This window comes from Triturus cristatus, chromosome 1_2 (assembly GCF_964204655.1).
Source record: "Triturus cristatus chromosome 1_2, aTriCri1.1, whole genome shotgun sequence".
In the NCBI taxonomy this organism is placed as follows: domain Eukaryota; kingdom Metazoa; phylum Chordata; class Amphibia; order Caudata; family Salamandridae; genus Triturus; species Triturus cristatus.
The window spans coordinates 715116136-715130943 of NC_140580.1; the positions used below are offsets into that span (position 1 = coordinate 715116136).

The following is a 14808-nucleotide window of genomic DNA, read 5'->3' on the forward strand; positions in this document are numbered from 1 at the left end:
GGAATCTGGCTACCTCAGATTCCACTTTTCTGAAGATTTGTTTTGGATATAATTCACACTCTCGCTTGTTTAGTTGAACTAGAGTCAAATATTTCTTTGGTCAATCCATCGCAAAAATTGACCTGCGTAATAACCAACCACTGTTAAAATGCACATCAATTTATCATTGTGCAAACTCAAACATTCAGCCCCACAAAACCTAGATTCAACATCACTTACTAATCTCTTATTCTATTGCTTTTTTTTTGTCGTTCCCCACTTTTTCAAGTCCACCCATGTACTGACTTCTAGGTTGTCTGTAGCTAGGATTTCCAATTTTATAGCTTTTAAAGAATGAGCGACAAAATGTGAATACAAATGTTTTTAGGAAACAGAAAAAAGTCACTGCTTCTTGCACTTGAGGGATTAATCTTAACTTTTGATTACTCCCTGCTCGTAGGGTGGGAGTTTGACCACAAGGTTGTTAAAAACCGATTTTCAATGTTCATATGTATTGTACCACATCGATTAAATGTTCCTTTGCTTTTATTCTATAGCATGTTTATCGAGTTAAGTCACTAACCTTAGTTTTTCTTTTTTCCAGGTGGAGACTTGACAGGTACCTCAAGATGCTGCCATCAGTAAGCCTAGATGATTACCTCTCGAAAGGTGATGTGGAACCGGATGGATCCAGGACCAACCAGGTAGGTGAAGAAAATACCTCCTCCTTTCAGTAACCCGGAAAGCCAAATAACCGGTTGAAGAGTAGAAGGTGGTTGGTGTAGTCACTAGCCATTTAAAATGGCTGCCAGGTTATGTGACTTCAGGAAGTCTTACAGTCTTGCAATACTTACCCCAAATCACACCGCTATTAATTTTTGGGAAACGCTATAAGGCCTTCATGAGCGATCTCCCGTGGCTTGTTTTGGGGTCAAGTGAGACTTGAGAGTTGGCTGGGTTTTGAGACTCACAGGTGGACCATTCCTGGGACCCACAAGGCTTAGTGAGGGGTTGGGACTAACCAGTATAATAGTGCACGTCTTGACAGCTGCCTAAGTCCTAGTGGCGAGCCTACCCTTTTCCACCCCAGAGAACCCAACAAAAAGCAGGTTGTCCACTTGATGGTCCTTAGTATGATCGATGTAAAAGCTTAAAGCACTTTTTGGTGTCCAACTCATGGAGTCTCTCCTCTTCTTTTAAGGAATCAGAAGAACCAAAGTACACTGGGAGAATGATGCACTGCCCAACTCTGAAAGTATTAATGACTTCTGACAAGAAGATCATCCGAGTCTTCAGCACAAGTTTGTCTGGAAAAAGGTGGTGTAGGGCATTTGCACCAATAGTACCTGAAGTTCACTCACAGGACGAGCTGAAGGGATCACAATGGGGAAAATGGTCTTTAAGGTCAGAAGCGAAACCAGCATCTTAGCATTAGCTTGCAAGGCGTGAACACATGAAACACCAAGACCAAGTAAAGGTCTCACTGTGGATTAACGGTTTGGGAGGGATCATGCATGTCAAACCTTTAACGAACAGCATCACAATACCTGATTTAAACAAGGACTGCTGGTCCAGCAATCGCAAAAAAGAAGAAAGGGCTGATAAATAACCTTTAATAGTGCCCACTGTAAGGCTTTGCTTTGACCAAAAATAAACAAACAATAAAACATCTGACTATTTGGCTTGTTAACGGTCTGTCTTGTGGACTCCATACCAGGTCACAAATTCGTCCCAGCGCCCTGCGTAAATTAAGGATTATGCTACTTGCCCTATAAGCATCTGCTTGTTGCATGTATTGCTGTAGATTATTTTTTGTTTCAAGACGTTATTCGAGTCATGAGGTCTCAGTGACTCTGCGTATGGTTGTGAACGTGATTGGTCACAAATCCACTGTTAGATTGTTGTCCTCACAGCAGGTGATAGTAGACATGGAGTAGTGAGTAGATTCAGATTGTGGCCATGCATGTGATATAAGTAATTTTGAAGGTTGAAAATATCTGTATCAAGCACTGGCTTCTGGGGTGGAGGGTGGGTGCGTGTGAATCTACAGCATTTCTTGCAACAGAATGGAGAGGTGATTTATTGAGAGTTGCTCTGCATTGGGGGGAGTTTCGGCAGAGCAGAAAGAAAGGGAACAGCATAGTTGTACTGAACGATTTGGAGGACCCATCTGCCAGATGTGATGGATCACCACCCTGGGAGAAAGTTCTGGATCCTGGGTGACTGCACGACACTTTTAGAAAGCTAAAGTGGCCTGGTGGCTGTTGCCGCAGGGGAAGTGGGCTGGTGCTGATGGTGGCCTGTACATTGCCTGCGAGATTCACATCCCAAGCCTGGAAAGGTTTGAGGTGGTAGCAGCAGAGGCTGTGGAGATTGATGATGTCAATACACCAGCCCCCTGGAGTACCGTCAACATTTCCAAAACTGGTGAATTAACTGTTTGGAAGGTCAAAAGATTGAGGGAGCATGCTGGAGCCCTACTTTCTTTGAAACATTCGAAGGCAGAATTATCTTTTTTGCTAAACAGGCATGAACCATCAAAAGGAATATCCATGAGATTGGCCTGTACGTCTGCAGAAAATCCTGTGGAGTGAATCCATGCATGGCAGTGGAGCACTACACCGGTGTCAACCACCCTTTCCAGACAATCAATAGTATCAAGGCTACCACAAACTACATATTTTACTGCATTTTGATCATTATTAATGGTTTGAGCACATGAGCCTCTAAGTTTTTCCGTTGACTGCCGGCAAGATCCCACTGCCCATGTTCCACAGGGCATGAATATAGCAGCCCAATAAATAAATTGCATTGGCCATTCTAAATGCTAGGCTAGCTGAAGGAAACATTTGTTTTCCGAACACCTCAGTCTTTTACGACTCCCCTAACCGGAGGAGTCGTAGGGGAATATATTGGGGTTCACAACAAGACTCTCTGGAGTAGGAAGTTTAGTGAGGAGATCAGGGTTGCCAGGTGACATCTGTGACATGTAGCCACCTGTCTATTCACTGGCAGGCAAGAACAGGGTCTTGACCAGGTGTGCATTAAGGTGTGAGTGAGGACTTTATTGAACGGGACCAAGGGTTCACATGTGGTTGGCCCAAACTGCAAGAGTTCTATAAGGACGTTTATCTTAACCTAATCAGAGGGCAGTTAGAGGTCCAAGATCTCATCTGTTTAACAAATTATCACAATAGACAAGGCACTCTCCTCCACTGAAGGATCAAAAAGTGATCAGGGGAAGTATTAAGCCTACTGATCTCTTGTGAGTTCACAAACAAACTGTCATCATCATAAGGAGGGAGTAAATAATCCACATTCCCACTATCATATCTGGGTGGTGGCAAGCTTTAGTCGGAATCAGAGGTAAAAAGATAATAGATCCTCTGAGAAAGCATCTGCACAAGTGGAGGCATAGGATTAGAAACAGGCAGACTGGAGATCGGCTGCAATTTAGTAATTTAGTCGTGCAACAACTGTCAAAATGGTGCGGAAGTCGATTCGGAGGTCAGACATCGGAACCAGCACTGGACCATCCTCAGGCAGTAGTGGTACTGCATCGATAAAGGAGGGACGATGCAGGTCATGGGGCTGGGTGGAAGTCTGTACCAGAGCCAGGCCAAAGGGGTTAAACGTTACTAAGGACAGATCTACCATCGGTAACCCAACTGAGGGCCTCTGCAGATCATTAGGACCTGAAGCTGTACCAGAAAGAGCCGGAAGAGTACCAAATATCTGCAACAGAGCTTCCTTAAAGGCTTCTATGTGCTGCAGCATCACCAATGGCCCGGGAAACCTGGTGTGCACCAGGACCAACTGAGGAATCAGCTCCGCAACCGGAGTTCCAAAGGAAGACCAACAGACCTGTGACGCCCTCACCCTTCCTCTTTAGGTAGAGAGTGGTGGGAAGGGGATCAAGTCCCACTATGCTTTCTTGTGCTTACGTCTAGACTTCGACTTACCAGAGGACTTCACAGAAGCAACATCAAGAGTACTAACTACTCTGTTCCCTCAACAGAAATGTAAAACGGTGGAGCCTCCCTAGTTGACTTGCACGATTGTAGAGTTCACTGTAGAAAGAACACATGGCTTTTCCAGAAAAAACAGAAGCAGGATAACAAAGTCTCTCCATGTCCTTTGTCCCGCCATGATACATTGCACCATTTATGGCACTGCCTCCAATGCCTGATAGAAAAAATTACATTGTTCTCAGGCACCCTCTCTAAAATAAATTACCAGCTACGTTATAATATTCTTGATAATACATCAGCGCCAATAAACAATTTTGTCACAACGCGCTTTAGAAACATGCGTCCATCTCCAATAGCACATGTGTAGATCTCTCCAGTGATCAACTTCCAGGAATGCCTCTGCAGATCCCACCACAGACAGACATGTCTGTACAGTCTGCCTGTCCAGCCAGAGTTGTCTCCACAGAGCTTCCTACAAACGCATCAAGGCCATCAAAGATCCCACTACAGATTAAGCATTCGCTCCTCAAGCCGTCTATACAGACCCAGAATGTCTGCAGGGATTTTCTCACAGATTCATCAGTGCCCTAGCAGATCCCCCACAGGACCCAAAAGTAGCTCTTTAAAGGTTGAGAGGGTCTACCACTGGCTCCAATATACCCCTGATGGTCAATTAGGTTCTAATAGTAAATTTGGTAAAATCTGGCGTACCCCTGTGCTGGGGAGTTCCCTCAAACCCATGAAGAAATCACCAAGAAAACTGATTTGAGGTGCATGGCAGTTTAAAGTTAAACTCCATAGTACAGATTAATTGGTGATTTTCAGAATTATAAGTGGCATCAATATAAAATTATGCACAAAATCAGAGGCTGTATTTTCATGGTAATTCTGCATTGGTCTGGGTTGCTTCTTAATAATTGCACATGTGTACATAAACAGATACAAAAGGCAGTCACACGTTTTTGAAAATGACATCCAGTACGGTGATCCCTAATTATAGTGACTTTAACATCTCGCGTTTAGACCCTCCATTTTGCTTCATGGTGGGTTGTTTGGTAACTCAGCCAACATGAGTTTTGCCCCTGTAAGGCTCGCAGGCCTGGGGAGTTTTCAAGGCTCAGCAAAGGTTGATATTGTAAAGTGAACGGCACAGAAAGGATAGTGTAGGCTTGGGTACCAATATGCACCATATCTTTCAATGTACAGTTCGAAATCTGGAAGATTGTATGATGAGGGGTGTGAGAATTAGAGCAGGAGAGAGATCGTCCTCAATGCGGTCTCGGGACTGGATCGAGAGGCATGATAATGATTCTGAACAATACTAATTAATACGTACTATACAATTAAACTTTAAAGTGTCAGCACCTCCAACTAAAAGGAGATCTGCAGAACCCCTCACACCCCACAGATCCAATATTGTTAATTTCACAATACAGACACAGCAGTACCGTCTCCATGTATTATTTTCGGGGTCATTTTTCATTTCAAGATTAATCTCAGAATGATTAATGTCATACTCTTCCTCTTTTCATTATTCTGACAAACACCTATGGTCATTTTCTCTAGATTCTGAGTCTAAACTCTGAATTTCTCATTTTTTAAGTTAATTTATTGGGGGGGACCTCCTGTGTCACATCACTTCATTTAAAATTACAATTTCCTTGTAACCCTTTTTACCTTACACCCTAATGTTTTACTATTTCAAAAATGTCATCACTACATTCCCGGGTCATACACCCCTACAGACCCAGGCCCAGTAGTACCTGCACAAGACGTCCACAGATGAGCGGAACCTGTTAACGTCCCTGATGGCATCGTCCTTGGCGAGCGATGAGCTGTCCACCTCTTTTTTCAGTTGCAGGATCTTTTGCTCCAGAGATCGTCGTTCATGATCGTTCTCGCTCAGCTGCTTCTTTAGAGAGGTCAACAGACCCTGGCTAGCTTCATACCGCCCACGAATATCCTGAGACGAAACATCCGATAGATTATCTACCATACACCACCAGTTAAAATCAAGACTCTCTGCAAATCCTTCTCTAAAAAAAAATCATACTGGAGACTGTAAACACACAAAGCTCAAATCAGTGCTGACAGAGGTACAGCTCTTACACCAGCCCCAAAGAGACCCACACTCCTCAATCCCCACATCACATTAGGGCCTTAAGACCCAAAGATGTTGCACCAGACACATAGAACAAGAGTTTCAATATTGGGAAAACTAAACCATAAATCTCACATCCTATAGGTTTGTGGGGCTTAACTATCTGAGTGATCTCACATTAGATGAATTAGACACATCTGGCAGCATAGCCAGAGAGCCCAGTAAACCAAGTAATAAACACCACACACTCACAGACTCGTAATCTCAAGGCGGACCTTCAACTCCCACAGATCATGCTCAGATTTCACACCACAGACCTTACAACAGAAGCGTATAAATTAGATATATTAAGCCAGAAATTGGAACCTTACAGCTGCAGATAGTTTATATCACACAATTACAAACACACAGGTTTCATGCCAGACCTTCCTTAATAAAAAATATGTAATTACCCTTGTACTTTCAGCTCGCATATCAGAGTCTTACAGCTCAATTGCTCGGACACGACATGTTACAGAGAACATAAACCGTGGACCCTACCATACATTTTGTACACTAGACCCCAGTATTGTGTATTGCGATATATGCATCATCAGGATCATGTAGTCTTTATTTTCGATTAAATTCATCATAAAAGACAATACAATGTAAAAAGAATTCCGTGCAAATAAGAGATAAAAACATTACTGAGATAAAAACAAGATAAGAACTGAGTAAAACACGTCACTGGGTGCCTTCATGTCCTATTTCTAATGATCCAAACCCAACCTAAAAGTTTGGCCACAGCGATTACAATAGATTCGCTGGTATCGAATCTTAGAATTCTTAGTGCCACAAACCCCACCCTAGTGCCCATATTGCGACAAATGGGTTTGAGCCATTTCGCCCGAGGTGCTGCGTAGGCCGGGCATGCAAAAAATATGTGGCCAACAGATTCAACACAATCAGTACACCAGCGACAGGATTCACTCAGCTCACCCTTCCAGCTTTTGGTAAACAATCTGGTAGGTAGGGAGCGAACCCTTAGTTGGTGATAGAGTTTCCTGTCACTGGACCTACTAATAATATCCCAATAGTCTTCGAAAAGTGGGACATTTTTTCGTTCAAGGAACCTGCCGGTCAATGACTCTGCCAGAATTTGGGTTGACTGTTTCTGCTATAACTGGGACCAGTAGAGACCTTTGAATAGTTTTTTTGGGGGGAAAGGGTTATTAGCAGGGTCGATATATGCAGAACCATGGCGCTAGTTAAGGGGTATGTGAAGTAACACAGAATGATGGACCTGCAGAGACCTGTGTTTTACAGGTCCCGGATGCTGCGTGCAAGCCCATTCTACTCTAGGGACCTGAAAAATACTTGTAACAAGTATAAGGAGACAGCAATACACCACCAAAAAGGAGGCGAGCCTGCCCCTTTCTCCATAATCACTGCTGTGATCATAACTGGCATCCACAGCAAGGTGCCACAAGTAAGTGCTCCACTATTGGTGCTGCGAAACCTGATGAAGACTTTCCATCAAAAGATTTTTTTCTAATTTAAATGAATCAGTGGCCTCTAAACAATGCAATTAAAAGCAATTCAGACACATTTTTACCTGCCTAATTACTGCCGTTAATAATCATAGGGGGTGTTTATAGATCCAGAGATAACATAGGAAACCCACACAAACCTGGGTTCTACACACTAGACCATTAGAGATCCTAGACTTGCACACTGTAAGCCTACAAACCAAGCTTACTGGACAATTACAGACCAAGGGCTCAAATATAAGACACTTGGGGATCCAGAACTCAAACAGCAATCCCTAAAAGACCAATTTATTTGAAACGTATGTGATTTAGCTCAATAGACTTCAAGAGATCCAGGGAAAGCACGTCAAGCTCTTTCAAACCAATGGCATGTTTACCAGACTTTAGGTGACCAAAGGCCAACACACTAAAAAGGGATACAACCCCGGACTCCCACAAACAGAACCAAGGCTTGCATAATGGACAAAGAAAGATCCAGGAGTCATACATCAGACACTTGCTGACTCAGAATTTACACACCAGATTCTTTCAGTTTGAGTACACTTGCAAGCCAGACGTTTATGCACATATGGCAACAATTAGACCTTTACAATCAAAAGATTTGCCCAACTTACTCACACAGGCATATGTCAGTATGCCTGACTTTCATCATCTGTTACAAACTCTAAAACATATCCAACACTTACAGACTCAGGACTCACACACTTAGTCCTTGAAGACCCACAATTATCACACCATTTCCCTTTTTCTTTTCAGTGTCTATGCTTACTATTCACCCCGCCCATCCTTTGACTATGTCCCTTTCACCTTCTGCCCCCTTCCACATATACCTACCTTCCCTTCCCCCATTTACCTGCACTTGCAGCTGCCTCTTCTGCAGTGCTGACTGAACGGCAGCCACGGTTGAGTCAGCGAAGGCTGGAGAAAGACTACGCCGAGGAGAGCGGCTGCGGTGAGGGGAGCGTCTCCTGAGCGGAGAGGGTGTGCGCATGCTACAGGACAGTGCCCGCAGACTGAGACCAGGGCTTTCACCATCTTCCGTGTCTGTACGTTCACTGGAGGTCAGCTGGATCCCACTGTCAGCATCACTAAGAACAGCCTGAAGGGAAAAACGCAAAAAAGGAAGACAATTTAAATGGAGATTCTGCCAGCTTACCAAAATATTAAAAGACAGAAGTAAAGAGTAATACGTCAGACCCAGCTAACTAAGGAAGAGTTAAGTGATGGCTAGCGAGCCACAGCACCATGAGCCAGATCCTGCCAACCAAGATGTTGCCAGTATTCTAAGCTGGACCTTCCAGTTAGCACTGTATAAGGATTTGCTAGAGCTATATAAACTGTGGGAATCAAGTTTTCAATCCAATAACAGAGGCTGCAGCCTGTCCCATCTGCCGAGAGGGTTTCCTGTTCCTGAATTCAGACTTACTCAGATTATCAATTCTGTGTTCATAAGCCATTTTTCTAGATTGCGATCCTGAGTTTCTGGTATCTTGCTATAAGCTAGAATTCCTACATTATTTTAAACTGGTGGACTGGTTAGGACATCCAAAATGCCTACTGCTCTTTCTTTTTCCTCTTTTCTATTTTCTGCATTTGTGTTCCCAGCATCGAATATAATTTCAAACCAGTCTATGTATTAAGCTTTTCTGTTCCTTCATTCATGCTTTCCGTTCGCAACATACCAGATTAGTAATCATATTCAGTGGCTGCATGTCTTCCATCACATGTCTACTTTACTTCTCTTGTCTAATTTTGTTAATCTGGTTGTCGCAGGTAGTTTGGCTTGTTCATTAGTCATAGTTTTTGAGTAGTTTGAATATATGCCAATTTATGCTTCAGACAAACACTTTTCTTCAGCCTCCTGGTTCCGCAGTAGACACATTGTGCTTGTCTAAGTAACTGGACTTGTATAACTATAATGTGTCCCTCTGTAAGCATACACAAACTTCCCCAGCCAGTCTCCTGTGGTAATAGGCTAAGTCCTCTTCCCCTTATCATGCAGAGAGCGAAACACACTAAGGTGCCAATTCCGATCCTGTAAAACCCGGTTACAAATGGTTATACGGAGCGTTTTCTCCGTACGACTCGTACCCGGGAATTCCACCGTACAAACCAGCAAGTATGATTCGTACAGAAACACCATTTCCGTACGAATCGTAAAAAACACCGTACGGCTAAAAAATACATACAATTCCGATCCTGGACAGCGCGTACGCGACGTCCGCACAGAGTCAGGCTGCGTTTTACGGACCAGCAAGTACGATTCTTACCCACAGCACTCCGTACGGCTATATTTTTACGGGAGCCAAAAAGTGCCGGAAAAGCTAAGTACGCCGCGATGCACGAGGAAAAGGGGGCCCGGTACGCGTACATACGGGGCTGGGGGTATGGCGCGTACATACGGGGGGGGCTGGGGGTATGGCGCGTACATAGGGGGCTGGGGGTACGGCGCGTACATACGGGGGTGTGCTGGGGGTATGGCGCGTACATACGGGGGGTGCTGGGGGTACGGCGCGTACATACGGGGGTGCTGGGGGTACGGCGCGTACATACGGGGCTGGGGGTATGGCGCATACATACGGGGGTATGCGCCGTACATACAGGGGGTGGGGGTACGCACCGTACATACGGGGGGTGGGGGTATGGTGCGGACATATGCGGGAGGGGTGGGAGGCTGGGGGGGCCGTACGACTCATACCCCGGGCACAAGTGTACCCGGGGTAGGGGTCGTGCAAAGTTCGCTCCGTACGGGACGTTTTCCATACGCTTATGTATTCGGGACGCCGGTACGGATCGGACTTGTGCGCTCGGACTTCAGTTTTACGACTCGAACGTAAAACTGTCCGGGGACGTCTCGTAGACTTTTCCCCGAGGTCATTCGTATGTATTTTCCACGTACGAATCGTACTTCGCCGTTTGTACGGGACTTGTACGATTCGTACGTAAAAAAATACGGATACGACGGACGGTAAATTTTTTTCACGGATCGGACTCTGCACCTAAATGTTTCCTGTTAATTTTCTGATGTCTTTAGTTGTTTTACTGCTATATGTTTTACCATCTGTTGTACAGTACAGTGCAGATGTATTCTATGACATACTTCGAAGTCTTACAAACATGTACAAAACCTCACTATTTGCGTCACCTCTTCCGTAAAAGCAATTTTATTTGCCAAATGTAAATAAAAATATTCTAAAACTGGAACTCTACGGTCTGGATGGTATTGGCACCATCAGCACTGGCCACCCTTGTAGGACTTATGTGGGACTTTATTCAAATTTAAAAGTCAGAGGCCAAATCAACCATGCAAGCCAAACTAGATAAATAATCCTGGCAAAAAGGATCGGGCCCGCAGGAGAAAGAGGTTGATGAACTGCCAAGGAAACAACAAGCGACAGACGGCTCGTCAGAGCTGACCCTTAAAGACATAATGACGGCGATTACAACGGTAAGACCGTCGTTGGAAACCAGAATCGACTCTGTCTCAACCGAGGTCTCTCTAATTCGGGCAGACATGCGAAACATGGACACTAGAATTAAAGATGTGGAATCAACCACCAGTTCCCTAGTCAAAAACGCATCAACCCTCAAAAAACAAATAACGTATATACAGGCCCGTAATGAAAAGATGGAAGACCAGCTTGATGAGTATGAAGGGAGGTCAAGACAGAATAATGTTCGAATCCTTGAAGTGCCAGAGAGAGCGGAGGGGCAGGCAACGGACTTGTTTGTCGAGGAGCTGGTTACAACATACCTGCAGCCCAAAAGACTATCCAAACTTTTCATGATCGAACGGGCGCAAAGGGTGCCGGGAGGTAGACCTAAACCTGGAGTACCCTCAAGGCCCATAGTAGCGCAAGTTTTTAACTACCGAGACGGGGACACCATATTGCAGATGGCTGGAACGGCACCACCAGTCGAATTTGAAAATAGCAAGGTAACTTTCTTTCCTGACTTTATGCTCAAAGTCCAGCGGCAAAGACGCAGCTTCCTCGAAATTAAAAAGGCCCTGCGTGAGAAAGACGTAAAATATGTAACGATCTTCATTGCCAAGCTGCGTGTTGAAGCAGAAGGAAAAGTATGGTACTTCAGCACTCCCGAGGAAGCATGGGACTGGCTCGAAGGATGGCGCACACGGGAAAAAAGAATCACCTAAGCCAACGGGAAAGGCCGGGGCAGTCCTAAGCGTAGCAAGACGCAGGGGATACGTCTGGCGACAGCCTCCTGGCTGATGGCAGCAAAAAATAACTGAACTGTATCCTTTAACGTCACAGCGGAAGGTATCTTGGAGCCCCCCCCCCCTTCGGGCTTCGGCAAGACTCATCTTCCACAGTTGACATACAAGCATGGTTTAGCAAAGTGCGTGAGTTTGTCCATTGAAAGATACTGTGGGAGTAGTACAATGGCGAGAGGGATCAGGTCCACAGGGGGGTGTTTAAAATTGTCACTTTTTTTTTTTACTACTAATCGATCCTAAACGGGTGTGGGGTTGGGCCACATACGGCGCTCTGCAGAGTTGAGGTCGCTGGAGGTTCTAGTCCCGCCATGAAGGGAGGCAGAGTGGGGGGAGGGGTTACGGTTTGTTGGGGGGGATTCCTGTCACCAAGCAACTTGTAATGATGGAATGGATCAGTATGCTGCGAGAACTACATATGGACAGGTAGGGGTGTAACTGATGTTCGTTACGTTTTGTATATAGTTCAGATGACGCTGACATGAGACTACAAGAAAGATTAGTAAGATTTTTGCACTTTGCACTGAGAAACAAGCGTTATGGCGTGCTGGACTGCTGGCCGCAGCAGAACAAAACTGCGGGAGGCCTGTGAGGACTCCCTTTACGGGACAGAGTATCACAGTAATTAGAAATGGGGCCACTGCTAAAACAAGGATTTAAACTATTGTCCTGGAACGTGAATGGACTGGGCAACAAGCTGAAGAGAGGCATAGTAATGCAATATGTACAACGAGATTCACCAGACGTAATTTTACTCCAAGAGACACACTTAATGGGGAATGCATGCAAGGCACTGACCAGGTGGGGGTTTAAACTGGTGGCACACTCTGCGTTTGGCTGCGGATCCCAGGGAGTGGGTATTATGGTACGGAAAAGATTCCAGATGGCAATAGATCTTACATGGACAGATAACCTGGGTAGTTATGTGGCGACCTCGGGCAGGTGGGAAGGCTGTACATTAAACCTGGTATCCATATATATTCCACCTGGCCTACAGGCCCCAGCTTTCAAGGACCTTGGAGACCTCCTGTTCACCCTACCAGAAGGAAGGCTCCTTGTTGGGGGTGACTTCAACTCAATCGTCTCAGAAAGGCTAGATCGCTGGCCCCCAAGGGACCTGCCCCCTGCTTGCACGCAGATCCATAATTTTCTGGGAGCATTGGGACTAGTGGACACCTGGAGGGCACTCCATCCCATGGAGCAGCAGTACACATTTTACTCTGGGGCCCATTGCAGCATGTCTAGAATAGATATCATAACACCGGCAGACAAACTAGAACAGATCAGAGAGGTGAGTCACCTAGCAAGGAGCATATCAGACCATTCGCCCATTTGGACCTGGATAGAGGTTGGGAAGCCACGGACTGGGAGGACAGCCCCAATAAATCCATGGCACCTTAAGATCCCCCAGATAAGTGAAAAATCGTAAGAGAAGCTGAGCTTTATTTTTGCGAAAATGAGGACTTGGCTAACTCCGCACAGATATTGTGGGAGGCCTTTAAGGTCGTGATCAGACGCTATGCCATTTCCCTGATCGCGGGAACCAGGAAAGAAAAACATGCAGCACTAGTAAGACTAGAAACAGACATACTGCAATTAGAAGGGAAGCTATGAGACACAATCACAGAGGAGGTTAGTCATACCTTAAAAATAAAGACAAAAGAGTATGCGGCCCTAACCGCAGACACTGCTAAAGCACAACACAGGGCAAAGCTCTAGAATTTACAAAGTTAGGGACAAAGCCGGGAAATTGCTGGCCTGGCTGGACCGCAGAGAGCAAGCCAATAGGTTAGTGGTGGAACTAATAGATTAATCCAGCAAGCGACTCACTGAGCCACAAGAGATTGCGAATGAATTTGGGGACTATTATAGCAGGATTTACAAATCCCATACGTCTTACACGGAAGCGGAAGCGAAAGCAGACTCTCTATTGAGAGACATATCCATACCCGCGATCTCGGAAGAAGACCGGCGGACTTGGAGAGTGACCTAGTAACCACGGAGGTAGAAAGAGCAATACAAGATCTGCAGGTGGGCAAGGCGATGGGTCCCAATGGCTTGCCTATTGAATTGTACGAACTCGCCCCGAGCAAGGTAGTGCCCTATCTGACAACAATGTTTCAAGAGAGTCGAGAGACAGGATCACTCCTAATAGACCAGAGATTGGCCACCATAGTGGTCATCCACAAAAGTGGGAAACCCAAGAATAAATGTTCCTCGTACAGACCAATATCACTGCTTAATGCAGAAGCCAAGATCCTAGCAAAAATACTGGCAACCCGCTTACTACAAATCATAACCAAGCTGGTGCACCCAGACCAGTCTGGCTTCATGCCAACTAGGAATACCTCTCTTAACTTGCGGCGGCACATGGAGTGATGGAACAAGCGGACAGAAGACGGGAAGCCGCGTGGTGGTATCCCTTGATGCTGCCATGGAGTTCAACACGATTGAATGGTCCTATATGTTGTCAGTTCTAAAGAAATTCGGATTTGGCACCGGCTTCTTGAGCTGGGTCCAGCTCCTGTACAACGACCCACTGGCCCAAATAGTAGTCAACAACCGGAAGTCCCCTGTGTTTACTCTCGGGAGGGGCACCAGACAGGGATGCCCTCTTTCCCCGCTGCTCTTTGCCCTGATGTTAGAGCCATTGGCGATGTGGGTACGGAAAGACCCTATCATAAAAGGACTTAAGTGGGCCGAGGGCTGGGAGGACCGTATTTCATTATATGCTGACGACAATTTGTTAAATATGGCGTCACCCGGTACCTCACTGAATAGCACACTGCATATTTTTTGGGGAAATACCCTGGTTACAGTTTAAACTGGTCCAAATCACTTATCTATGTTCTCAGTTGTAAGTTCCCCTCCCTGCCCAGGGGTATCATCATTAATGAAGCAGTAGAGGGATTTAAATATCTGGGGATCCATGTTTCTAAAGACAGAACCTCTTGCTCCCGCTGCAAAGACTTAGAAGCGATGTCAGGCACTGGA

General features: G+C 45.4%; 1 protein-coding gene across 2 annotated transcripts in view; it reads right to left on the reverse strand.

Moving 5' to 3' along the window:
• CROCC (ciliary rootlet coiled-coil, rootletin) overlaps positions 1-14808 on the reverse strand; it is a 435495-nt gene that overhangs the window by 294075 nt on the left and 126612 nt on the right. For both annotated transcript variants that reach the window (XM_085608590.1, XM_085608589.1), the window contains 2 exons: positions 8434-8679; positions 5714-5913 (listed from right to left, as the gene is read on the reverse strand). In XM_085608590.1, the coding sequence (XP_085464716.1) occupies positions 5714-5913; positions 8434-8679 (446 nt within the window). The remainder of the gene's footprint in view (positions 1-5713; positions 5914-8433; positions 8680-14808) is intronic.